At 34.4% G+C, this 27,429-nt stretch overlaps 1 protein-coding gene and 1 non-coding gene across 2 annotated transcripts in view; one reads left to right on the top strand and one right to left on the bottom strand.

The window, feature by feature from the left end:
- PLCZ1 (phospholipase C zeta 1) overlaps window positions 1–27,429 on the bottom strand; it is a 50,533-nt gene that overhangs the window by 13,211 nt on the left and 9,893 nt on the right. The window contains exons 2-8 of the mRNA XM_010345131.2: window positions 22,865–23,096; window positions 18,998–19,199; window positions 13,195–13,339; window positions 6,795–6,944; window positions 3,325–3,409; window positions 3,159–3,231; window positions 1,463–1,614 (exon numbers count right to left, since the gene is read on the bottom strand). Coding sequence (XP_010343433.1) covers window positions 1,463–1,614; window positions 3,159–3,231; window positions 3,325–3,409; window positions 6,795–6,944; window positions 13,195–13,339; window positions 18,998–19,199; window positions 22,865–22,919 — 862 coding nt within the window. The 5' untranslated portion in view covers window positions 22,920–23,096. The remainder of the gene's footprint in view (window positions 1–1,462; window positions 1,615–3,158; window positions 3,232–3,324; window positions 3,410–6,794; window positions 6,945–13,194; window positions 13,340–18,997; window positions 19,200–22,864; window positions 23,097–27,429) is intronic.
- Window positions 26,102–26,265, top strand: LOC120360786 (U1 spliceosomal RNA). The gene has a single exon (XR_005577206.1). It is a non-coding gene; the product is annotated as a U1 spliceosomal RNA (small nuclear RNA).

Genomic DNA, 27,429 nt, shown 5'->3' with positions numbered 1-27,429 from the left:
ATTCCATTCCATTGTACTCTACCCTACTCTATCCTATGCTATTATTTAATAGTAGTCCAGACCTACTGAATTGATTTTTGGTTACAACCCACAGGTTAAAAAAAGAAAAGAGCCTTTAAAAAATCCAGGATCTCTCTAATAGATAGAGAATATGAACTAAAGTATTCTTCAAAATCCTTGAGTACCTGTGACCAGCCCAATGCGGTTAATCATTAAATATATCAGAATCTGCATTCCCAAACAGTCAGCAACTTTTCTCAAGTCAATTGGAGGTGCTGATTTTCCTTCTGTGTTATTTCTACACTAGATGGTAGATTGCACTTTTTTAACTTTTAATTTTTGTGGGTACGTAGATATATATATTTATGGTATACGTGAGATATTTTGATACAGACATACCACATATAGTAATCACGTCAGGGTAAGTGGTGTATCCATTACCCCAAGCATTTATCCTTTGTCTAACAAACAATCCAATTATACTATTTTAGTTATTTTTAAATGTACAATAAATTATTGTTGACTGTAGTCACCTTTTGCACTATCAAATACTATGTCTTATTCAATCTATCCAACCATAATTTTGTATCCATTATTGTCCCCACTTCTCCCACACCCCCACTACTAAAAAAAATTGTCACCTGGCTATTAAATTAGTTGCACTTTACCTTTTAAGTTTCAGACACCCCCCACATAATGAGTCTTCTTCCCATTCTCTTTCTCAGGCCCTGTTTTACCTTGGGCACTGCCTAACAGAAAACCACCTCAGGTTTAGAATTGGAGGCAATGAAAAGAAGATGCAGAGACAGACGACACCTCTAGAGGTGTGCAGTGTGGCATGCACACTCTGCACAGCCATCTGGTAGTCCAGACTGGGCGTCAGTTTTTCCCCTTCCTTCACCATAGACATAGAGCCTCCAAGTTTGATTAACTCTACCCCCTTCGATGCCTATTAAATACACAAAGTTTATCCTGTCTCCGCTGTCACTGCCATAAACCTTTATTACCACCTTTCTGCCTGCAATCTCACCCTTTAGCTGCTATCAGAGGCATTGTTTAGAAATGCAGTGAATCATGCCACTGCTGAGATTTCAATCTCTCCTGCTCACCTTCACTCCTAGAACAAAGTTCAAGCCTTCCAATTTGGCTCTGCCTCCCTCTGCAGCCCTGCCACTGCTCTCCCATATAAACTGCTCGATACAGCCCCCCACCCTCAACGAAGGTGGCCACATCGGACATTCTCAATCTAAATGTCATGGGTTAGAAAAGTTAATTAATGGCTATGTTCTGTGAAATAAAACTTAACGAGACCTGAGGTATGTAACCCCTTTCTAAATTTTGCTAAATATGTTGAAATTTTATAAGACTATACATTTTATAAATATCATTGAGCAATCTTAACACCCTGGCAGAGGATCTAACTCATTTAAACATTTATTCCATTTGAATCATAAAAATTTACCTCTCAATTTTGAAAGTTTTCGGGCTTGTGTCTCCCCAATAGAATTATTTTCATTAAATTGCTGATACAATCTTGAATGTTGAAAGTTTCTGAACTTCTCAGCTTTAGTATAAATGACAAGATCAGATAAGGCCAGAGAAATTTTTAGCTTCCTGATCTAAAAATAAAATGCAGTAATTTCACATTTTTATGCTAATCATTGGGAAAAATCTTTTTCTAATAAAACATACTTTGAAATAAATGATTTTCATTTTTTCATTAGATTATCTCCTCAAACACCATTTGTATTAACTCAATGTGGTTATTTTTGGGAACAAAAATATTTAATGTTATATAAACTAGCTCAAATTTAAAATCATGATTAATGTAATAAGTATTGAGGACCACAATTATTACTATTTGTTTTTTTCATAAAGATCTCACTATATTCCTTTGAATTTTATAAATTTAGGAATTTTCATCATGAATAAATTTACTTTGAAATGACTTTTATTATATAGTGAACATTTGCCATCTCACAATCCGGCATCTATTTCTCTTACACTTCTTTTTAGCCATTTCCCAAGTTTTGTTGTGGGAAAACATTTCTTGCTCATGCTGAATCCAAGCATGAGTCATGTAGGTTGGGCGGGCTAACCAGAGCTTTGCATTTCCCTAGCAACAGTAATTGGTTCAGGGATGTGACCATAACCAGATGAGAGCCAACGTACCAAAAAATAAATAAAATAAAAATTGCTTGCTCTGCCAACAGATAGGCATGCCACTGGATTTGAAGCTGAAGTGATATAAAGCTGAATTTTTGCAATAGTCTTGCAGCAACACAGAGAAAGTGGGAGCAAAGCTGGAGAAAGAAAGAAAGTTCTGCTAACTTTATGTGAGACACTATATCAAGTCATTTTTGAAATTGAAATCCCTTTCACTGCATTTTTCATCTATGCAGGCCAATTATCATTTTATCTAAACCAGCTGGATTGGGTTTGTGTCACATACAACCTAATGTACTTTCTTTCATCATGCTAATGTATATACATATAACACTACCTATTATAAACATTGATTCTTGTCTCTGCCTTTACTAATACTAGGGAATTTATGTTGTGTATCTCTGTATCTTTTGCACTTTGTACAAAGTATGCTTCATAAGAGTGCATAATATTTATCAACTATAGAGAATTTTTTTATTTTTACATATTTATTTTTGAGACAGGATCTCATTCTGTTGCCCAGGCTGGAGTGCAATGGCATGATCTTGGCTCACTGCAACCTCCACCTCCCGGATTCAAGCAATTCTCCTCCTTCAGTGTCCCAAGTAGCTGGAACTCCAGGCATGTGCAACCATGCCAGGCTAATTTTTGTATTTTTATTAGAGACAGGGTTTCACCATGTTAGCTAGGCTAGTCTCAAACTCCTAACCTCATGTGATTTGCCCACCTCAGCTTCCCAAAGTGCTGGGATTACACACACGAGCTACCGTGCCCAGCCTAGAGAAAAAAAAAAATTTTCTTAAGCAGCTAACATAAAAAAAGAGGCAATTTAAAAAATTTCTCTTCCATCATCAATGTTTTCAAAGTAAATTGTAAATGTTAGAGTTTTTATAAAAAGTAAAAAGATTTTTTCCAGAATTTTCAAAACTTCTCCACCAAGAATAAAATTAGAAAACTTTTTAATCACATGTAAGATTTTCACAAAGCACCACCTCACCTTCTTTTTCTTGAAAAGCATTACTCCAGATAGGTTTTTTACCCCTGTTTCCTTGTCTTGATTGTCTCCTGAAACAGATTCGAATATTTCCGACTCTTTGAATTTATCCTCCTCCTCCTCCTCTAGATCTGCCATTTCTTCTTCCCATTCCTCCACCTTACCACGCTTATCAGAACCTTTTCTTTCACGGGTTTCCTTCAAGGTTCCTATTTTCTTATTTTTAACTAATACTTTGAATTTTAGTGCCTAAGGAAACAATTTGAGAGATACAATTAACACATTTACAAGTAAATTTGCATTGTAACAGTCGTTGAAAAGTGTTTCACTATATGTTCAATTAGCCTACAGTAATAATATATGTAAGAACTCCATTTTTTCCCTTACTTCTATTCATACCTCAGTACAGGAATGAATACAGTGATATAATGTTATTGATTATAATTCACCAAAAAATAAGCCTCTTATGATTGAGACTTACCATATGCCATTTCTTTGATATTTCACAAGCTGATGCTGTTCCAAAAATTGAAATATGTGAAAAGTATATATGTATAAATACCATAATATTGCAATTAAAATGTTACAACTTCTGTTAGTAAATACTTCAGCTCATCATTTTCTTATCCAACATTAAAAAGTATTAAATGAAATCAGGTATATTAAAATGTCTATCCTAAGTGTCTGGCATCTAGTATAGACTAAATTAAAGATTTGTAATAAAGACTTCAAATTTGTTCTGTATTACATATAAGCATCCTTAACTTAATATTTTCTGTCTATCAAATCTTGAAGCATAGCAAAATTTACCATCAGTGTCACTTGTTCTAAATTTGAAGGCTCTGGTTCCATTCTTTCACTTGGTTATTCCTGCCCTTAGGAAACTTTCCTTAATTTAATGAGTACATTTAAGCACCAGTTCTGTTATATACAATGCTGAAATCTGGATTATAAAGTTTTTTTCTCCAAAGAGCATTGATTGTCCTTTCCCTTTTGTCATCCTCAGGTATCCATTCAAATTATTCCATCATCTTGGATCTTATCTCTTTTAAATGACCCTTATGATACTCTGTACTGCAGAGTTTACCAAAGTACACTCTGCAATCCTATGCATCAAGAATATTATCAGAAGTGCTTGGAAAAGGGACAAATTCCTAGGATCTATTTCAAAATTAAAGAATTATATTCTCGAATTGTGGGGCTGGAATTGGGCCTCCTTAACAAGTCTCTAGGCTATTCTTTTACACACAAGGACAGAATATTGTAGGATAAAGTAACTTTTTTTTTTTTTTTTAAACAGAGCCTCACTCTGTCACCCGGGATGGAGTGCAGGATGAGATCTCAGCTTATTGCAACCTCTACCTCCCGCATCCAAGCAGTTCTCCTGCCTCAGCCTCCCAAGTAGCTGGGATTACAGAGTAACTTTAATTCTTCATTTTCTCATTGAAAATCACCTCCCTGCTTTAGTATGGAAGCTAAAATTTGAATGAAAGCTACATACTAGAGTGCTAGAAAAATAGATTCACGTATAATAGGAAGGAGGATTCTCTTACTAGAAAGCTAAAAATTATTATAATTTCCAGAATTGGGCTATGGCTTGGGTTTAATCTTTGATAATATGTTTCCAGCGCTTTACAAAATTCTTTACTATTTCTTTTCTGCCACAATTGAACACATTATGTGGGCATTCTTATGAGGCAAAAGAACTATGGTCTTTCCAATTATTACACAATGCCTTTTTTCTGTCTCAGTTCTATCGTGAGCCCTATATTTCTTGTCACTAGTGTCACAACACTTTCACTTTAAAAATTTTCACTGATTTAAATAAAATGTTAAAAGAAGTAAAATTTGAGGATCTTCCAAATTTATTATGCCAAAGGGAAGAGTTCAGCCCTGGAAACTCAGTCATGTAATACAGCTGTTTTTCTTATCTGGTGCCTGATTGTTGCTTCCTGACTTTTGTGTTGAGATGTTATACGTTGACCAGACTCCCTCTTCTTCATTCAAACCTAGACAAAATTATCTCAGAGATAGAGAACCTTGTAACTACCTCTTTACAATAAAATGTTAAGCAAACCTCTTAGAATGTAATCAACAGTAGCCAATCAAATCTTAAATCTGTATGTTAGCCATTGTATGGAAAATATTGTAATTCTCTTCAGCACATCTGTTTTTGCCTACATAAAACAATTTTCACTTTTTCTCACACCAGGAGCAATGACTACCATTTTTTACTGTGTGTCCCAGAAAGCTACCCTCACACTATACACTTGAATAAATTCTTCTAACTGAATCCTGAGCCTTTTGATTATTTTAGGTTGACAAATAAAATAAATAAGAAAAACACAGAGGGAAATATTCAAATATTACAAAAATATTGCTGTGTCTACCAAAAATGAAGACATGTCAAAACTAAACTATTGGTTGTTAGACAACACTATCATCAAAAAAAGTTTATTTATCGTCTGATAAAATTGGGAGTAAAAAGAAAGGCCCAGCAAGGAAAACTAAACAGGAGTAGTCAAAGAGGGGCAAGGGAAGGCTAAAGAATGTGATGTTACAGGCTGGGTGCAATGGCTCACACCTGTAATCCCAGCACTTTGGGAGGCCGAGGCAGGCAGATCACCTGGGGTTGAGAGTTCGAGACCAACCTGACCAACATGAAGAAACCCCATCTCTACTAAAAATACAAAATTAGTGGGGTGGTGGTGCATGCCTGTAGTCCCAGCTACTCAGGAGTCTGAGGCAGAAGAATCGCTTGAACCCAGGAGGCAGAGGTTTCAGTGAGCTGATTATGGCGCCATTGCACTCCAGCCTGGGCAACAAGAGTGAAACTCCATCTCAAAAAATAATAATAAGAAGAAGAATGTGATCTTACAACAGAAAGTGTTTCAGGGAAAGGAAGTAGAGGTCCACAATATTGAATGTTAATGAGAGAACAAATAGATGAAGACTAAAATGAGTTCATTAGAATTTATCATTAAGAAAATCTCTGATGAATGTAATGGGAACTTTCCTGTGAAGCAGTTAGAAGAGGAAGAGGGACTGGATAGGTTTCAAGGACACAAGAAAACGGAAATTTGGGCTGTGAGAGGGAGTAATAAAGAGAGAGCCAGAGAGAGAAGCGAAGTCCTGATAGTAGATATGGATGTGATTTTTCAAAGCAAATACTTCAGTATGCTCAAATTAAGATGGAAAGGGTCATAAAGACAGTGAAATTGAAAACAGTACATTTTCTAAAGGGGAACCTGCTACCTAGCTATTGAGATATTGGGTACTGGCTCTATTTACAGTCTAGAACTTTTGCCACTTTCTGAGACTTTTGCCTATAAAACATAACTAAATTTCTGGTCCCTAATACTAATTGCTTTGAAATTGGGGACCCATGAGGTAGGAGACACAATCAAAATGTGGATTTCACATAAAGATATATTCTCTTTATCAAAGTATATTCACCTAGATGTTCATGAGAACATTCCCTAGGCAACATTGCCAAGATAAACCTCTATGAGTGATCAAAAATAAGCATTTTCATTGGTCTCTAGCCCAGTTTCAAGGGGCAATATAACAGTGACATGTTTTCATGGAGTTTTTTTCGTAACATGAATTTCTCAGAAAAAAAAAAAAATGTTACCTCTGGTGATGGTAGAGTATCAGGAAAATCATCAAGCATATCAGAAAGCAAGGACTCTCCAAAAGTAGTCTGCAAATTGTCTGCCATTACTTCTTGTTGGGCAGGAGAGCAGTGATTTTCTAAAGAGAGTACCACTGGGTAGTCAGATGTCTAAAAAAGTAACCATTACTATGGTTATTCATCAAAACTTCTAAATAACTGTAATGTAATTAATATGTGTTTACTGTATTTTTTAAAAAAAAAAAAACTTCTAATGTTTAGTACCTTTGCAAAATAAGTAAGTATTCTTTAAACTGAAAGTACTCTTGAGTTTGCCAAAACAGAGACCATTAAATCTGTATAAAAAGAAAAATTTATTACCAATTATACCTAAAGAATAGGAACAACTGAAGCACCCATCAGTGAGTACTCGTTTAAATAAATTATACTGGCCAGGCTCAGTGGCTTACACCTGTAATCCCAGCACTTTGAGAGGCTAAGGTGGGTGGATCACCTGAGGTCAGGAGTTCGAGAACAGCCTGTCCAACATGGTGAAACCCCATCTCTCTAAAAATACAAAAATTAGCCAGGTGTGGTGGCATGTGCCTGTAATCCTAGCTCCTAAGGAGGCTGAGGCAGGAGAATCACTTAAATCCAGAAGTGGCAGAGCTATCTATACTGCTATAGAAAGTTATCTATGGATTTATGAAGAAAAGCAAGTTACCAAAAAGTAACATGCTACATTTTTATTTGTTGATATACAAATATCTAGATATTTTAAATGTGAGACAAAAACATTATTAACACTCATGAGTTGGGGGAAATGTTAATATTCTGCTTTTTCAGTTTTAAGTTTTGTAATCAAAAGTCATTGTTTTAAAATTAGAAATGATAAAGATATTTCCAGTTTCTAATAGTAAAGGAGTGAAGCTTCTGCCCTTTCTCACTGCTGTAACTTCAAAACTTGCCATAAAATCAAAACATCATTGGATCTAATTTAAGATTTGTTCTTTGTTTTGATTTCATGTATACTTATCAGAGCATAAATTTACCAGTTTGTGAAAAAGGCCAGGGAATCACAAGTCTTGCTGCATTTTCACAGCACACAGAACAGAATAGATAATTACTATGTCTTTTTAATGTATGAGTATATTGCTTTGTGACTACTGTGATAAAAATTACAACAAACCTTGGTGGTTCAAAACAACATTTATTCTCTCACAATCTAGTCACCAGAAGTTTGAAGTCAGTTTCACTGGTCTAAAATCAAGGTGTTGGCAAGGCTGCACTCCCTTGGGAGGCACTGGGGAAGAATCCTCCTTGCCTCTTCCAGGTTTAGGCGGTTGCCCGCATTCCTCCACTTGTGGCCACATCTCTCTAATCTCTGTCCCTGTCTTCCCATTGCCTCCTCCTTTGGTGTATCAAATCTCTCGACTTCCTTCTTATAAAAGTGCATATGATGGTGTTTAGAGCCCACTCAGATAATCCAGAATAATCTCCACATCTAGAAGTGTTTAACTTCATTACATCTGCAAAAACACTTCTTCCAAATATAACAACACTTACAAGCTCCAAGAATTAAAACTTAGTATTTTTGGAAGCCCTTATTCGACCTACACAATGACCTTCTCAATTAGTGAGTCTATTAACTCATTCTGACCCCAACAGAATAGTGTAAATCTTTTTCCAAATATAGTAAGTAATTCTGAGACTGGGCAAAGTGATAGCCTAGAAGGTGAATTCTTCCATGTGGCCCTGAAAACACTGATGTCATTTCTCAGTGTTCTTGGCTCCATCCTCTGGGAAGATTCTCTTTCTTTTATCTTTGGCCACATTGAAAGTGGATGTTGAGGAGTTTGCTCTCTTGAAAGCCAAGCAATGTTTGCAGTGCATTTCCTTACCAAAGCCTGTTTTAAGGCTCACCTAAGATCATACTTGTGGGTTGTTTTTTTTTTTGTTTGTTTGTTTGTTTTTTTCTGGCAATACAAGTCCCGCAAAACTTAGATGTCTTATATATTTGTGCGAGTAAACTCATGCAACTAGACTCAAGGTTTTTTCCTAGTCATAGTTATCATGTATTTAATTTCATGTCCTCTTTTTCCAAATTAATAGTGATTACCTTGGGTAGGAAGTCTAAACTTTAATCTGATCTATGCTGCAAAACTGAGTCATCTTGTTCAGCTGGGAAGTCTCATTGAGTTTTCATTGCTCAAAGCTTTGTTTAAAATCTCACTTCTTTTGGGTGTCTTAAATAAATTTTATTGTGTATACTTAGGGTATACAACATGATGTTGTGGGATACATGTCGATACTAAAAACGTTATTATAGTGAATCAAATTAACATATCTATCTATCCATGATCTCGCAGTTACCCTTTTTTAAATTTCTGTGGCAAGAGCAGCTAAAATTTACTTACTCAGCATGAATAATATAAACAGTACAATTTTATTACCTATAATCCTCATTTGGTACATTAGATACCTAAACTTTTTCATCCTAGATATGTGGTACTTTGTAGCCTCTGACCTACCTGTCTCCATTTTCTTCCTGCTCCCCATATCTCATTCCTGTCAACCACTGTTTTGTTCTTGATCTCTGTATATTTTAGAGTTGTTTTTTTTTTAATTCCACATATAAGTGAGATCAGCCATCATTTATTTCTGTGTCTGGCTTGTTTCAGTTAGCATAACCTCCTCACCCATGTTGTGGTAAATGGAAAGATCTCATTCTTTTTAAAGACTGAATCTTATTCCATTGTATATATCTATTTTCTTTCTCCATTTGTCTGTCAGTGAACACTTAGGTTGTTTCCATATCATGGCTGTTGGGAATAATTCTACAATGTACAATGCAGCACAAATATCTTTATGAGATGGTGATTTAATTCGCTTTGGGTATGTATCTAGAAGAGGGATTACTGCTTTTATGGTAGCTCTATTTTTTTAATTTCTGTAGCAACCTTCATGCTGTTTTCCCATTGGTGTTACCAATCTACATTCCCACCAACAGTGTACACAGTTCCCTTTTCTCCACACCCTCACCAACATTTGTTATCTTTTGACTTTTTCATGAGACCTTCTGACATGGTAAGACTGTGAGGTGGTATCTCATGGTCATTTTGATTTGCATTTCCCAGGTGACTAATGTCAAGAACCTTTTCATATTCCTGTTGGCATTTTTATGTCTTCTTTGGAGAAATGTCTATTAAGATTTTTTGTTCATTTTTTAATTGAGTTGTTTTTTATTTTCCACTAATGAGTTATATGAGTTCTTTATAAATTTTGGATATTAATCACTTATCAGATACATGGTTTGCAAATATATTTTTCTAGTCCATAGGCTGCACTTTCATTTTGTTGATTGTTTTCTTTGCTGTGCAAAAACTTGTTAGTTTGATGTAGTCCTAGTTATTTATTTTTGCTTTTGTGATCTGAGCCTTTGATGTAATATCAAAAAAAAATCATTGCCAAAATCAGTGTCTATGAGCTTTCCCCCTATGCTCCCTTCTAGGATTTTCATAGTTTCTAGACTTATACGTAGGGTTTTTTTTTTAATCCATTTTAAATTGATTTGTTGTGTATAGTGTAAGATAAGTGTCTAATTTCATTCTTTAGCATGTTGAAATCCAGTTTTTTTAGTACCATTTAATGAAGATACTATCCTTTTTCATTATGTCTTCTTGGTCTCCTTGACAAAAATTAGTTGACCATATATGCTTAGGTTGATCTCTAGTCTCTCTATTCTGTTCCACCGGTCTATATGTCTGTTTCTCTGCCCAGGACCATGCTGTGTTGATTACTATAGCTTTGTAATATAATTTTAAGTCAGAAAATGTGATCCTCCAACTTTGTTTTTATTTCTCAGAATTGTTTTGGCTATTTGAAATCTTTTATAGTTCTTTACAAATTTTAGGAATCTTTTTTCTACTTCTATGAATAATGCCATTGGAATTTTGATAGGGATTGCATTAAATCTGTATATTGTAGCCTGGTATAGTTACTCACACCTGTAATCCAAGCCCTTTGGAAGGCCAAGGTAAGAGGATCTTCTGAGGCCAGAACTTTGACACCAGCCTGGACAACATAGCAATGCCACACTCCAAGGGGGGAAAAACCCTGTATATTGCTTTAGATAGTACGAACATTTTAGCAATATTGTTTTATATCTTCTGATTTAGGAACATAGGATATCTTTCCATTTATTTGTGTCTCCAATTTCTTTCATCCATGTTTTATAGTTTTTAGTGTACAGATCTTTCACCTTCTTGGTTAAATTTATTCCTAGATATGTTATTTTTACACTATTATAAATGAGATTATTTTCTTAATTTCTTTCAATTAGGTCATTATTTGTGTATAAAAATACTACTGATTTAAATATGTTGATTTTGTGTCCTGAAACTTTACTGAATTCATTTACTTCTAACAAGGTTTTTTGTGTGGAATCTTTAGGCTTTTCTATAGACAGGATTATGTCATTTGCAAATAAAAATAATTTTGCTTCTTTTCTTCCTATTGGAAAGAATAGAAAGTATTCCCTTTTGTTTCTTTTTCTTAACCAGTTTCCCATTTCTTGCTTTTTGGAATCTTAGAAACTGTAGGCTTTTCATCTTTGGAAGGCCTTTGAATTTTAAGACTGTCTCTACTTTTTAAAACTTATTTTTGCACTCTGAATTCGGTGAGGGAGTTAACCATGCAAATATTTGGGAAGAGTATTTCATATTAAGGGGAAATAACAAGTACAAAGGCCTTGAGATGTGTCTGAAAAAGACTAAGGAGGCCAGAAAGGCCAAGTGAACAGGGATAGAGTAGCAGGAGAGTTCAAACTGGTAATTAAAAACTGACCACTTAGGGCCTTTTGAGTCATTGTACAAATTTTAGCTTTTATTTTTGAGTGAGGCTGAAGGCTTTGAGAAGGGCAATGACATAATCTGACTTACCAAAAAGTCACTCTGGCTGATATTTTGAGATGAGACTGCAGAGGAGTAAGGAAAGAAGCAAGAATACCAGAGAAGAGGATATTGGGATCATTTAGGTGAGAGATGATGTTGGTTGACTGAGAAGTGACAGTAAGAATGAGAAAAAGGAATTAAATTCAGGATACATTTTAAAAGTAAAGCCAAGATGATTTGCTGAAAAATCGAATGAGGGGCTTGAGAGAAGGAGAAGAAGGTTACGGCTGGCAAAACAGATTTTGGCTGGGGCATATGGAAGTTGCCATTAATGAGATGGGGAAGGCCATGGCAAGAGCAGGACTAGAGAAATATCAGGGAGCTCAATTTTAAACATGTTAAGTTAAATACGCGCATTCAATATCTAAGTGGAAAAGTCAAATAGGCAGTTGTGTACATTGGTGTGAGCTCAAGAAAGCGATGGGAGTGGAGATATGTGAATTTAGAAATCAGAAATTACGTGTTTAGGAGAATCAGTGCCATATTCTCAATGTTTTTATATTAAGATAAAAATTGTTCATATATAATATTTGTATCTTTGGAATATTTATTTTGTACTCTATTTTAATATATAGTAGATAAATTTATATATATTTGTGATTTTAAGTTTATGCTGACAGATTATGTAATGTATTGACATAGAAGTTAATCACATTTGTAAATTTAATGTATTAGGTACACATGACATAGTTTTAGTAATGTAGTAAGAATTTGTTTAGTCATTTTGATGGTACTAAAATGTACTGTAATTGAAGGGCTTTAGAAATCAAATGTGTTAAGTTTACAAAAACAACTTAAAATGTCTGAAGGTACAAAATTAGTCACATTGATAAATGAAACCAAATGTTCAGTACTCCTTAACATTGAGGGATTGCAAAAACCTGCTCAATTTATAGAGTAGGATTCATAGACTGAGCTTGAATTCTGGGAATAACTGTATCTTTGAATCTGTAATAAATTAAAATTTTTTGAATCCAAAGTAAACTTCTGAACATTTCTTGCTATATAAATAGCTATCATTATAGTCATTAAAATGTCAACAATTGAAATGATGCATTGTTGACACATTTTATTTGTCTTGAAAGTAAAATAGTTGAATATTGGTAAAATATTTGCTATTACCTAGACCAGTATTTCTCAAACTTTCCTGGCCGTCATCCACAATAATAAATATATTTTACATTGTTGAACAATACACACACACACACACACACACACACACACACACACACACACGTGCGTAAACAAAAATTTCCATGAAACACTATGTACCTTACTAGCTGAAACTAACTTTGATAAATCTACCTTTAACTATATGCAACATGGATTTCACTGCCTGCTAATGGATCGTAACCCGCAATTTGAAATCACTGATCTAAAGTAAGGCTACGCATTATAGGATTTTGAAAGAAGTAAATTAGAATTGCTTCTGTTTAAATAACTACAGTTGAACAAAGATATATACATACCATGAATGCATATTTGTGTATTGCTTGGATAACAGTTTTAAACAGAAGTTTGCTGGTGAGGGTGTAGCCATGATACACAATAGGTTCATTCTGTGCTCCATCCCAGCAGTCAATCTCCAAACAACGGCATCCTTTAACAAGGGCACTAGCAAAATTTAAGCAAAATAAAATGTTACCCCTGGACCATTAAAAATACATACCAAAGTCTTAAAATATTCCAAAGACTGTTTGTGATTTTATAATAAATGCATAAATGAGTCCATAACACTCTATAAAAATTTGTCTTTAGGACAAGTTTTGAGTATCTGGAAATTTGTATTAAAAAGATGAAAACTGTCTATGTAGTACATTACTGTGTCTTTCTTTCTAGGCAAATGTTTTACTCTTATGTGCTCTCCATCCAAGGCTTGGTTTTGAGTAAGCAATGAAGATACCTGCTCCATAGTTGTAGCTCTGAAATATCTCTACTTCTAACCCAGAGAGTTTTGCTTATAGTGGCATTTACTGTTAAATGCAATACTATTGAAAAGCAATAATTTTCAAAGCCCTCTCAGAATAGTAAAATATATTAATAAAATCTTATCTAATTCTTTTCTCATGTCAGGCTTTGGGGAATGGAGTATATGGTAGGAAGGGAAGGATAAAGAAAAGATAAATCATGACAATACTTGCTCCCTGGAAACAGTGTTGGCTAGAGGGTATGGAAACTAGAGGGCCTAATGAATCAGTTAATAATCCTTCTTTCTCTAACCGTTTTGCATAATAAGACCATCTCTAATCTTAATACAAGTAAGTACTAGAGAAAATTAAAGTTTATGCAAAGGAAGCCTGGACATCAGCTAATCTATGTCTATTTGACCCATAATTTCACTGGGAGAAAAATTTGAACTGACTGCCTCAGAATGCAAGTTCACAGCTTTATCAAAACTGAGGAAAATATATTTCTTCTTCCGTTGATGTCTAAACTGGGTCTGATTTTTCTACCTAAAAAATAAAAATCAGTTTCTTGATTTAGACATAAATTCTCTTAGGTTCATTAAATCAGTTTTACTCACTGGGTTAAAATTAATTCTCAGTGTTCATAATACAAGAGAGCGATGACAGGATGCTTTATTAACACATATGCTTTTATTTACTCGGTGTCAGTTGAAGCTGATTGCATTCAGATTTTCCACTGACTTTATAATAACGAATATAAGCAAACAGGGATGTCTTAGAATCTTCATACCCAGCCCAGAGCAGGCCACTGTATGCCATCATGAAATAGGTCATTTGCCCCAAACTACCAAGACCCAAGAGTTCACTCAAATTTATTGATTTATTGATTGATTCCTGCAAATATAGACACAGCAATAAGATAATTCTTTAAATTATTTCACAGACATGCACACATAGTTGTATAGTTGTTCCTATTTATTATCTATGAACCTGGCCTGACATGGAGCTAATATATGCCAACCACAGACCAAGGATCAGCAACACTAGCATGAGGCAATGGTTAGTGCTAGTTCTACAAGAGCAGTGACTGAAATTTCAGTCTCATGAAACATGTTTGACAAACTGACTGTCAGCAAATATTTATTGTTTATATGAGAAAAAAATGGGAACTGCAGAGATGTTAAGAAAAAAAAGTAGAAGGCAGAAAAATGTGATCTTCTAAAATGCAATCTTGGAAGAGACAAAACTGAATCAAAAGAGAGCTGATCTGAAACTCCAGAATCTTAGAATCAATGTTCACATGTTAGGAAAGAGGTTAAAAAAGCTTCCTTGCCATACATAGAGATATTTTCCCATAAAAACCAAGCTGACACATGTTTTCCAATAAGTATATTAAATTATCCCACCGTCTGCAGGTTATTGTTTTTTCACTGGGACGAGTTTGTCTCACTGGAGGGATTTGGCAATGTCTGGAGACATTTTCAGCTGCCACAACTGGAGATGGGGTAGGGTTGTAACTGGCCTCTGGCAGGTAATGGTCACAATGATGCTAAACATTCTGCAAGGCACCAGACAGCCCCCGACAACAAAGAATTATCTGACTTATAAAGTGAAAAGTTTGAGAAACCCTGCCAAAAGTCATGATAACCTGGAGAAGAAGGTGTAGTCCTAGCACCAAGTACTTATGTATAATCAGTAGTTTTTCCAAACAGAAGCACAGAGCACCAAATGGGTCATATGAGAAAATGAACCTTTTAGATTTAGTTCTTCTTTGGAGATCATATTTAGTCCCTTTCTAGGGAGATGATCCAAGAAGTACTTAGGAACATAGCTGAAAACAGATAAAACTATTATGACACTAAGTCAACGTACTGCATTCAGGACTGCCTACAATATAGCAGAGAGAGAGAGAAACCTTACATACTCTTGGGAATAATAGAGATAAAAGATGAAAACTTGAGAAGTAAGGCATTAGAGAAGAAGGGAATTGGTGAATCATATCTATCTTAGAAGCTTCCCCAATAGCTTGATTGTGAAAAATTAAATTCTTAGTAAATTCTTTCGGGATGTTTAGGGGTTTAAATTTTTGCTCTGTTTTTTGTTTTTTTTTGAGGTGTGTGTTGGGGGGAGGGGGAGATGGAGTCTCTGTCACCAGCCTAAAGTGCAGTCTCAAAGTTCTAGGCATAAGTCACCATCCCACATCAGCCTCCCAGGTAGCTGGGACTACAGATACATGCTACCACACTTGGGTAATTTGCTTTGGTTTTTGTTGTTGTTGTTGTTGTTGTTGTTTAAGTGCACAGTGCTTTATTTCGGCATGTGGGAAAGCACTGTAATGTAAAATTTCAGAGTTTTGTTAACTAATTGTCTTTGTATTGGAGAAATGGACCTAGAATACTCAGAGAAATCTTGTCTGGCCCATGGATACTCTGGACAAATAAGGTGGTCACCTAATCCTTGGCAGAAGTTTTAAATTTGGCTGTATTTGTAAAATTGCAAATGAAGATATTTCTTGGCTTATGGATTTATTTATGTATTTAGATTTTAAGATGGAGAAGAAGCAACGTTTATTTGTAAAGTTTCTTATTTTCCATGGAAGAATTTTGCTTTCCTGACTGGTAGTTGATTATGATGGTAAATTGTCTTGCCTATCTTATCAACATACAGTATGAGTTCTCTGGAGTGCTGCCAGAAAACAATCTTGAGCTTTCTACTTGGGCGTTGGGAGGATAAACCACCAAGAACTATATTGTGAACTAAAACTTTTCATAAATAATATTGATTCTTGCTACTTTTTTAGATGGTTTTAATTTTAGCCATGGATGAAGCCAATCTTTGTAAAATTGCATCTTCAGGCTACATGGCTTGGTCCCCTGCAAAAATGTTTTAAGTGGTTGCACAATGTCATACCAACCACTTATGTGTGAGGGATATAAGAGAAAGTTTTATCTTCTCTGATGGTGATGTTGAGGACACTCCATTATTTCACTTTGAGTCTCCTTTTTGAAAACGAATAGAGAAAATTTCTCTCTCATTCACTACTGTTTTTTATGATCACTGTAAACCTTATAACTAATTCTGTTTCTCTCTTGGCTTTGGCTGCTAGGAAACTTACAGGTGATATTCTCTATGCATTCTGGAATTTGTACAGAACTTTGTGGTATGAAATTTCCGCTCTTAACTTTGTTTCATCTGTTTATCTCTAAATTTCCTTCAAATATTTCCTATAAACTATCAAGGTATAAAATATTATAATTTTATTGCAATTTATTTAGACTGTATAATGTTATTATTTTCTATTTGAAGTTGAATTTTAACTGGTAATAAAAATAAATTTAAGGACTTTTTGGTAGATTAAAATATTGAATGCTACAGCAATAATATTCTTTTTCCTTTTGTAAATATGAGGAAACTGAGATACACAATGGTTTTATCTGTCACAAAATTAACAGATGAGGAAAAGGGAAGAAATATGAACACTAGAAACTTAAATACTGATGTTTAAACACATATTATGCCACTAGTCATGAGGTAAAATATTTTGAAAGACTTTCATTCTAAGCATGTATCTTCAAAAGGTGGAAAAAGAAACAGAGAAAAGTACAATTAAATTTAAATGTAAATTTGCAGTTGGGTGAACTATTTTCTTGTAATTCAAAAGTAATTATATTTCTAAATATAACTGCTTTAATATTTATATTTTCTCTCTTTAAAAAAATTAAAAATAACAAAAAATGAACAGAAATTCCTATAATGAAATTATAGCTACAAATTGGGCTATCTTTACAGAATTCTAAATGAATACATTTCCAAATGTATGAATTTCTGTCTTTAGTTAGATTTGAAATTAGAGAATCAGCAATATTTATTTGTAAGTTTGGTATTATTTTAGAATTATAAGATATCTTTTCTATTGATGGTTTTACGTTAAATAATACCATCTAATCATTTGGTTTTAAATATCCCATATATGTTGATAACTTCCAATTCTGGTTTTCCCATCTGATAACTTCGGAATTCCACACACATATATATCCAACTGACTATCTGATCTAGCCAGTTAGTAATTAATTGGTATCTGGAACTTAACATGGAAACCACAGAATTCTTGCATGTTACCTCACACCCTACAACAGGCTTCTCTTTTGGGCTTCAACATCTCACCCAACAGTATCACTGGTTACTGGGAGGAAAATCTTTATTCCTCTCTTTCCCTTACATCTCTCTTCAAATCACCTGGTAAGTCATGTTGGCTCTGCCTTCTAAAATTACATGGTCCCCAGCATATGATGGTTTGACTTATAATTTTTCAACATTATGATGGTACAAAGACAATATGCATTCAGTGGGAATCACAATTCTGCTTCTGAATATTGGTCAGTTCCCAAGCTAGCAATATTCTGTATGAGACACTCTGTCACAACATGCTGGGCAGCAGCAGTGAGTACAGATCCCACTCAGCCACATGATCACAAGGGTAAGCAACCAAGATTCTATGATGTCCTGTGTTGCCAGTTTGCGGGGGTGCTTTTGGAGTGGGGATATGATTTAGCCTCACTGTAAGCTAGTGTAAGTGTTCTGAGCACATTTAAAGTAGGCTTGGTTAAGTTATAATGTTTGGCAGGTTAGATGTACTAAATGCATTTTCAGCTTAAGATATTTTCAAGTTGGGATATAACCACATCATAAGTTGAGGAGCATCTGTATCTCAAATTCAACCACTTATCATCTCAGCTGCCCCCTCATCTATAGCCATCATCTATACCACCTGCACTGCTACACCATCTTCCCAAATCATCTTCTACCTCCACTCTGGCCTCATCAGTCATTCCTCCACATTACTGAACAAATCAAATTATGGCACTATCTTAAAGAAAATCCTTCTCCGTGCAGCTGGAATAAAATCTATTCTCTTCTCCTTGTTCTACAAGACCCTCATAAACTCACTCTACCTACCTCCTCAAATTCATCTCCCTTCATTCACCATTGACTTGTCTCCAGCCATATTTGCCATTTTTCTCTCATTTAAACAAGTCATGCACGTATTCTGTTTAACGTGACCTTTCTATTAGATCTTTCCAAGGCTTCCTCTATCATCACTCATGCCACAACTATTTAATTTCACCTCTTGACTTTTCTGACAACTTTAACCTAAGTAACACCCTCACAGTCACTTTTTATCACATTACCTTAGTTCATCTTCTCCGTATGATTCATTCGTCCTTGAAAACATTTTTTACCTGGTCATTATCTATCTGCCTGTGCACAGATGAGTGTAGTATGTGTATACCTATGTAACAAACCTGCACATTCTGCACATGTACCCCAGAACTTAAAGTATAATTTTAAAAAAAAAAGCAAATACCTTACATATCCCCAAAGGTCACTTGGTCCCACTAATTGACCAGATACCAAATACGTGTTATGTGAGGATGAAATAAAATAATCATTTAATGGATGAGACATATCTTGATAAACTTTTCTACATTCATTTTTAAATAGTAGACATTCAGATGAATCCATGTATCTTGTAAAACCTTCAAATGACATTTGGTGTGCTTTCCTAGCTAAAAAGAGAAAATAAAATAAGTTAAAAGAATGTAAAAATATCATTAGCAAGATAAAAAAATACATCTCACTTGTAAACTTAGTAGTAGAGAATGTTTCTAAAATAGTTCTTTAGAATTAATATTAATATTCTATGTTGTTTGGGAAAAAGTTTGTAGTAAAACCTTTAGTTCTTCCATACTGGCATTCAAGTAAAGAATATTTTAATTATATCTGATTTTTTTAAGATTTGAAAATACACACAAGAAAAGTACATGTATTATAGATCAATGAGCTTCCACGAGCTACACGTCTGGATAACTGGAACACAGGTCAAAGAACTTTCCAGTCACCACACCCATGTATATCCACTGGTTTGACTTCTAAAAGCACAGATTAGTTTTTCTTGGGTTGTTGTGCTTTAATTGACTCAGGCAATATGTATATTTTGTACCTGGTTTCTTTTACTCAACATTATGTTTTAAATATTTATTCTTGTAGTTGCATGTAGTTATACATTGCTCATTCCCATTACTTTACAGTATTTCATTGTATGAGAATGCCACAATTTATTCATTTTATCACTGATAGGCATTTAGATAATTTCCTGTTTGGGGCTATTGCAGATAGTGCTGCCAAAAATAACTAGTGAATGTCTTTTGGTGCAAATATATACACATTTCTATATGGTGCAAGTCTAGAAATGGAATTGCTGGGTCATTTGCATATGATCATCTTTAGTAATTAATCTCCGAACATTTTACTTACTATGATATGTACCAAAATATTAATTTAAGCAGAAGACTGGCTCTGGAAAGAGACAGCCTGGACTCATATCCAATTTAACTTGTTATATGACCTTGAGTATGTTAGCTAAGCTCTCCCTATTTGTGGAATGGGGGTAATAACAGGATCTACCCCTATATATCTACTCTATAATTTTTAGTTGCTCTTATTGCGATTGATAGTTCATTTTGACCAAAAAGAAAAGGTGACATGAGCATTCACTTAATTAGAATGTGATCTTTGGCAGAGAATTTTATTTCTAGGAATTTATCTTTTAGAAGCAGAGACTCAGACAGTGATGTACAAGAATGCTCACATTAGCATTATTTATAAAAGCAACATAAGTGCAAGAGAATAAACAAATTAAAGCCCAAAATATGATACAATACTAAGCAGCCGTTAAGAATAATGTATCATAAAAATATAGTGACGTAAGTAAATGTTTATGACATCGTAAAAGTGAAAAAGACAGCATTCAAAATGCTATTACTGTTTTGGTTTAAAAAAAATAAAAGCTAGAAGAAAATACATAAAATTTTTATAGGCATACAAACCCTCTATTTCAAATTCATGTAAATGTAGGAAGATAGAAGTGTATGGAGCAAATGAATCATGTATTGTAACAGTAATGACTTGCATACATTTATTATTTTTCTCTCTTTAATTAGCAGTAATTGGCTTAGCTCTTTTGAACTATTTAATAATTAAATAAACATCGTCAGTAATAGAATAGAAAATAAACTCATTTTGTCCCCTGAAAAACTACCAGTTGGAAATGAGGATTAATCACATGGATTTTTTAAAACTTCATTTGGTACATGTCACATACTAATGAGGGATGAGGCTGAGGAGCTTGGTAGCATTTGGAACTGTAAGATCATAAGTCAAATTGGCCTTAATAAGACACAAAAGTGATCAATAATCATATAAATGAAATGCAAGGTCTTGGCTGTGTTTGAGAGTATTTGAGGCAGGTGAAGGCTCAAAAGAGGAAGTGGATGAACAGTGTAATATTGTAGTTAAAATGCAAACACAATTCCAAAGTGTCATTGCCACCATCCCAATATCTCATTTGTATCTTTTAATTTACCACCTGAAGTTGACAGTGCCAAAGTAATTTTTTTGGTAATATTCTCTAGATCAGTGCTACTGAAAGTGCTCATCTATAAACTGGTTGTTTCCAGTTGGCAATGACATAAAGAGCTTGAGCCAGAACATAAATCAATGCACTACTTCCTTAGAAAAAGTCTTGCTATTTTTGAAAAAAAAAAAAAAAAAAAAAAAAAAAAAAAAAAAGCTGAACTCATCAGGTCTGCTTCATGATATAGTATGTACGTACTAAGTATGTACTATATACTACATTCACTTAATATCCTGGGGCAAGCTCTTTACCTTGCTGCAAACCTGCAAAAGTTTAATGGTGCTCAGACCAACTTGTCACTAACACTGCACTCAATCACGCCACTACAATGCTGAAAACCCTCCAAAATCTTTGCATGGCACTGAGTCATGAAGCCAAAATCTTAATTGTGGCCTACAAGACATTATATGGTTTGATCTCTGCCAGTGTCTCCAAACTCATTTCCCACTCATTCTCAAGGCTTTAACCTCACTGTCCTCCTTCTGTTCCTTCAGTTCTTCAACTCAGGTCCAGTGCTTCCCTTTGTTGGACCTTAGACACTTCTCCCATTTTGTCACATAACTTGTCTGTCCTTGCCATTTAAGTTTCAGCTCAAATCTCACACTCTCAGAGAGGATTCTCCTAAACACCCAACCTGAACTAAGCTTCCCAGGTCATTTATTCTCTCTCACCTTCCCTGCTGTTTCCATATCACTTAGCACTCTTTAAGTTATCCTTTTACATGCTTCATTATTTACTGTCAACTTTCTCCAGCCCATCAGGAATTCAAGACCTAATTGCCTTGTTCTTCACTATTGCTCCAGCCCCCAAAAACCATACTTGGTTACTACAGATAAATATTTGAATGAATTATGAATGTATGATCCAATGCAGAAATAAATTTGGTTTTGTTAGAACCTACATTATCATGTGTTAAACACTGGTAGCCTGAGCCAACTTTCAGAGGCAAAACTTGAACTTTCATACTCCCCTTGCTAGATGAATATTTTGAGCTATTCTATCAGTTGATTTCTGTAAGGTTAAACATTGTGCTTTAATAATGTTTTGGTACAATTATATGAATATTTACTGTATTACATGTTTATTATTTTATTTCAAAATGAACATAAATGAAAAACTGTGAAGTGTTTTTACCCATTGAAAAATGGAACAAAGATCACAAAATCTATGACAGATCATTAGCCTAAATAGTCACCAAATCACTTAGTGTTCAAAAATGAAGAAAAAGCAAATATATATATATATGAAATGTTGTAGATAATTATATTTATAAACAAAGGAAAATTAATCATTTTATAATATTTTGTTCTTGGAATTTTTTTCATTTACCTCATTTAATTTTCACACATATTTTCAACAACATAATACATTAAAATGGAAAACTACCTATAACTGAAGTTTTATCTTATTCATGAGATTAAGATACTTTCTTCTTCTAGTAAGGCACATGTAATAGAATAGTTGTCTTATTTTCACCTGTAAGCTTGTTTCTGAACACTTGAGAGATACATGAAAGCAGTTAAAAGGAAGGAGCTGAACAGTGTATAGGAAAGAATGTCATGGTTATACAGCACAACTTTTTAAAAGGTAGTAGAAATTCTATAAAATATATTTCCCAAGGAAATTTTACCCATTCAAAAACTATAATTTGATAACCGTAATTCATAAAAATACTTTGCATTAAAATATTTTTTTAAAAAAAAAGAAAAAATACTTCACATATAAATATTCTGATAAAACTTTGAAATGCAAACATACCTTCTTCGATAGGCTCATATTTCTGAATGATCTCAAAAGCAATAGTTTTACTCATCTCAACTGTATATTGTTCTTGTGTCAGAAATTGAACCAGATTATGTTCTGAAATAATTTTCCGGTTTTCAGAATATGCATTGAAAATCTCAATAATTTCTTCTCTGTGTGCGATAATTCGATAAATTGCTCTAAATTCTTCTATGGTGATTCTTCCTTGTTTCAGCTTGTCATTGTCCTACTAAAAAAAATAACTGGTGGGCTCACAGTGTGAGTATAAAAAATACATAAGTGAACATCGGAGTATTTATGTAATATATAATAATTATACTTGAAAGAAGATGAAACTTACATTAGATTCTTATGGAAGATAAAATATATAAAACTGTATGGAGTGATGTCAAAATTGGGAGTAGTTAACTCTTGAAACCCACTGGTTACAGGGATGAAGAAAGGAGTGTGGGAGAAAATGAGGATTCCAGGTTGTCTTTCAGTTTCACATTTCATTTTTGTATTCTACGTTACTTCAATTCTTTCATAAAACCATACCAGGCCATGTGTAATCTCATGCCACTGGTGTGTAGCCTGGACCATATATGTCAGAGTGAGTCAGACACATTCAAGATCACTGTAAACTACAGAAGCTGTAGTAGTTACCCAATACCTTAAAGAAATGGAGTCTGAGTAATCATTAAAGAATTTGGGGCAGGTACAAACAAGATGAGTTCTGATAAGAAAGAGTGGATTAAAAAGTTCATATTTGAGCTTTATTAGAAAAGGCAAGAAAATTGGCTGGGTCCAGTTATTAAAAGTAACAGAACAATGTGGATTTCTCAATAGGAAAATGAATAGCAAAAATAGAAGATTGGTTTGATTAGTAGTCCATTTCCAGTTGGAAGAGATGGAGAACTGCAGGTAAGAGATCAGTTAAGATGAAATTGAAGTGGGAGGTGGTGAATAGATGCTAAAGAACAGATCTCCCTGAAATGACGAAAGGGGAATTCAGGAGGATTCAACACATTGAAATTTTAGACAAATTAGATAAAGAATTCAGGAATGACTGGGGTCAGGAAGCATTAGAAACACTAGTAGAACTATAGCATTACTAACAAAAAACTGGGAAACAGGAAGTTCAGCTTAGAGGGAGATTTAATTTGTAAAAAAAAAATGTTTTTTATAACATCTTGACTCTCTTGTTACATTGTAAACAGCTTGAACGTGAGAAGCATATGTTGACAGGGCATTGTATCATGGTGGGATCTGTGGTTGTCAAATCAGATGCTGCGTCTCCAGAGCTTCTTAAACAATCATAGCGCCTTAAAATTCTATAGTCTTAAAGTAATTCATGCATATTGTTAATTGCCTTACTTAACTAACATGGTTCAACTTACTGTTTTTTTAATTCTGGATTTGGAGATCCATGGAAGTGGATGTTACAGAATTAATTTCGTTTTAGCCTTGTTCCACTCTTTATTTCTCATAAATCTTAAGCAAATTAGTAAAAGTTTAAAATATGCCTGTAATTCCTGATAATTCTGGTTATAGAAAATTATATAAATAAAAAATTATGCTTCTACTGAATAGCAGCATGAAATAAAATATACATTATTCACTGAGTAATGAAAGTTTTATTACTTTCAGAGTATAAGCTTGGTCATCTGAAATGTCCTGATAATTTGTTTTGTCTCGTGTTCTTCTAAAAGGTCAAAGTTGCCGTCTTATACTAAAACGATTTGGAGATATAAAGTCCAAACAAAATTCCACAAATCCAAAGAATCGCTATAACTGATCAAAATCAAAGAAGAATTGAAAGTCAAATATTAATCAAATTATCAAAAAATGAAACCCATGCAAAATAGTGAGAGTTGTATGACTGAAGAAGGGAAGATCTAATTTTAGTAGAAAGAGAAAAGGAAAAGGAAAGCAACAAGGAGCAAATAACCATGGGAAAGAAAAACAGGACATGGTAGCTTCATAATCAAGAGAAACAGAAGAAAAGCAATGAGAAAGAAGATGCAATTTGAGTGCTGAGACACGTGATAGCAGCTCAGACTGCCAATGTACTAGACTACCTTATAAGAGAAAACTGAAGCTCAAAAATCTTAGGTAAATTGTCCCCAGCCCCATGGGTAACCAGGATTTTTAACTAACTCTAAGACCACCCAGAGGAGCAGTTGGAAGAAAGAAAGTCAGTATATCATTACACAGATTAACAGTATATATGCAGAAATAAATTCTGTAAAATGCAAATCTGACCATCTCACCGCTGTCTTAAAGTTCTCAATGTACCTCCTTTGTCTTCAAGTCAAAACCCCAACTGTACTGTGTAGCATCCAAGGCCATCTAAAATGTCACGGACGATTTCTGCTCTTTTTCTTCCTTTCACCTCACACTTCAGGTGCTCTGAATTAGTTGCAGCACAGGTACCAAACCATCTCTTGCTATGATACAGATTTTTTTTTTCTTTCTGGAATATCCTTCTTTCTTTCTAAGTTACCAATGGCTACTAATCCTTGAAAAAGTGTCACCCACTCTAGAAATCTCCCTTGGGTCGCATCCTGTGTCTCCTTCCCAGGCTGTATTAGATACCCTTTCTCTGGGTTCTTAAAAGACTCCACTTTCTTCTCTCATAGGGCTTATTAAATTGGAATGACAGTCTTTTTCCATATTTATTCTAAAATTGCCTCAGACAGTGAGTTTGTCATTTGTTTCCTGTATCCTCAGGTCTTACAAAAGTGCCTGAATGAAGACATTCAGAATGTGGCTACCACCCAAACAGTGTTATGAATTTGATGAAATAAGTGCATTTAAACAATAATTAGATATAGGAGTTAAGTAGGAAAAGAGATTTAAAAATGCATATTCCAGAAGATATGCAAATTCTCAGGCCCCACCTCAGAGTTCACTACCATCTTTAAAATGTTTCATATTAATCATTAAAAGTGTAACATAAAATAAGATTAATAAAACCATTTTTCTCCTGTTTTAGAAAAATAAAAAAGTTATTCTTTGCAAAGCATTACAAAAAGCACTTTCCCAAACAATTCATTTAATCTCTTGTATATTTAAAAATATACCATATACTTCAAGACATGAAAATCATGCAGGTAGATAATTTTATTCTTTTTATTCCCAATGCCTACCACTGGACCTACCCTAGTGCAGGAGCTTAACTACTATACTTTTAAATGAAGGATTGAATAAATAAGGAAAAAAGAATACAAAATAATTCTATTGATAGTCATTTCAACCTGGCAGGGGAGATGCCACGATCATGAAGGTGGTTTTCCCAGGGCGAGGCTTATCCATTGCACTCCGGATGTGCTGACCCCTGCAATTTCCCCAAATGTGGGAAACTCAACTGCATAATTTGTGGTAGTGGGGGACTGCGTTCACACTTTCCCCTGGTAATTTTCTTTTTTTAATAAAAAAAAGGATAGTCATTTCAAGTGTACACTTTCAGAAAACAGAATGAAGGCTTTCCATGTTGTCACCATTTTCCATTTCCAGTGCTCAGTTTGCTAGTAAAAATATGAAATGTTACTTAAATAATGTGATGAGAAAGCTGATTTGTCAAAACAGAATTTATTTTTTTCATTATATTTTAAGTTCTGATGTACATGGTGGAGATCTTGCAGGATTGTTTATATACAGGCCATTTGCTGCCTCCATCCTCCCGTCACCTACTTTAGGTATTTCTCCTAATGTTATCCCTCCCCAGTGTCCCCACCTCTTGCTATCCCTCCCTTAACCCCTATCCCACAACAGGCCCCAGTGTGTGATGTACCCCTCCTTGTGTCCATGTGTTCTCATTGTTCAATACCCACTTACGAGTTAGAACATGCAATGTTTGGTTTTCTATTCTTGTGTCAGTTTACTGAGAAATGGTGTCTAGCTTCATCCATGTCCCTGCAAAGGACATGAACTCATCCTTTTTTATGGCTGCATAGTATTCCATAGTGTATATATGCCACATTTTCTTTATCCAGTCAATTCTTGATTGGCATTTGGGTTGGTTCCAAGTCTTTGCTATTGTAAACAGTGCCGCAATGAATATACATGTGCATGTGTCTTTATAATAGAATGATTTATAATCCTTTGGGTATACCCAGTAATGGGATTGCTGAGTCAAATGTTATTTCTATTTCTAGATCCTTGAGGAATCGCCACACTGTCTTCCACAATGGTTGAACTAATTTACACTCCCACCAACAGTGTAAAAGTGTTCCTATTTCTCCACATCCTCTCCAGCATTTGTTGTCTCCAGATTTTTTAATGATCACCATTCTAACTGGCATGAGATGGCATCTCAATATGGTTTTGATTTGCATTTCTCTAATGACCAATGACGATGAGCCTTTTTCATACATTTGTTGGCCGCATAAATATCTTCTTTTGAAAAGTATCTCTTCATATCCTTCACCCACTTTTTGATGGAGTTTTTTTTTCTTGTATATCTGTTTTAGTTCTTTGCAGATTCTGGATATTAGCCCTTTGTCAGATAGGTAGCTTTCAAAAATTTTTTCCTATTCTGTTGGTGGCCAGTACACTCTAATGATGGTTTCTTTTGC

This window comes from Saimiri boliviensis, chromosome 7 (assembly GCF_048565385.1).
Source record: "Saimiri boliviensis isolate mSaiBol1 chromosome 7, mSaiBol1.pri, whole genome shotgun sequence".
NCBI classification, from domain to species: Eukaryota; Metazoa; Chordata; class Mammalia; order Primates; family Cebidae; genus Saimiri; species Saimiri boliviensis.
Note: the sequence above shows the minus strand (reverse complement) of the source record. Positions and strands in the feature narration are given on the sequence as shown.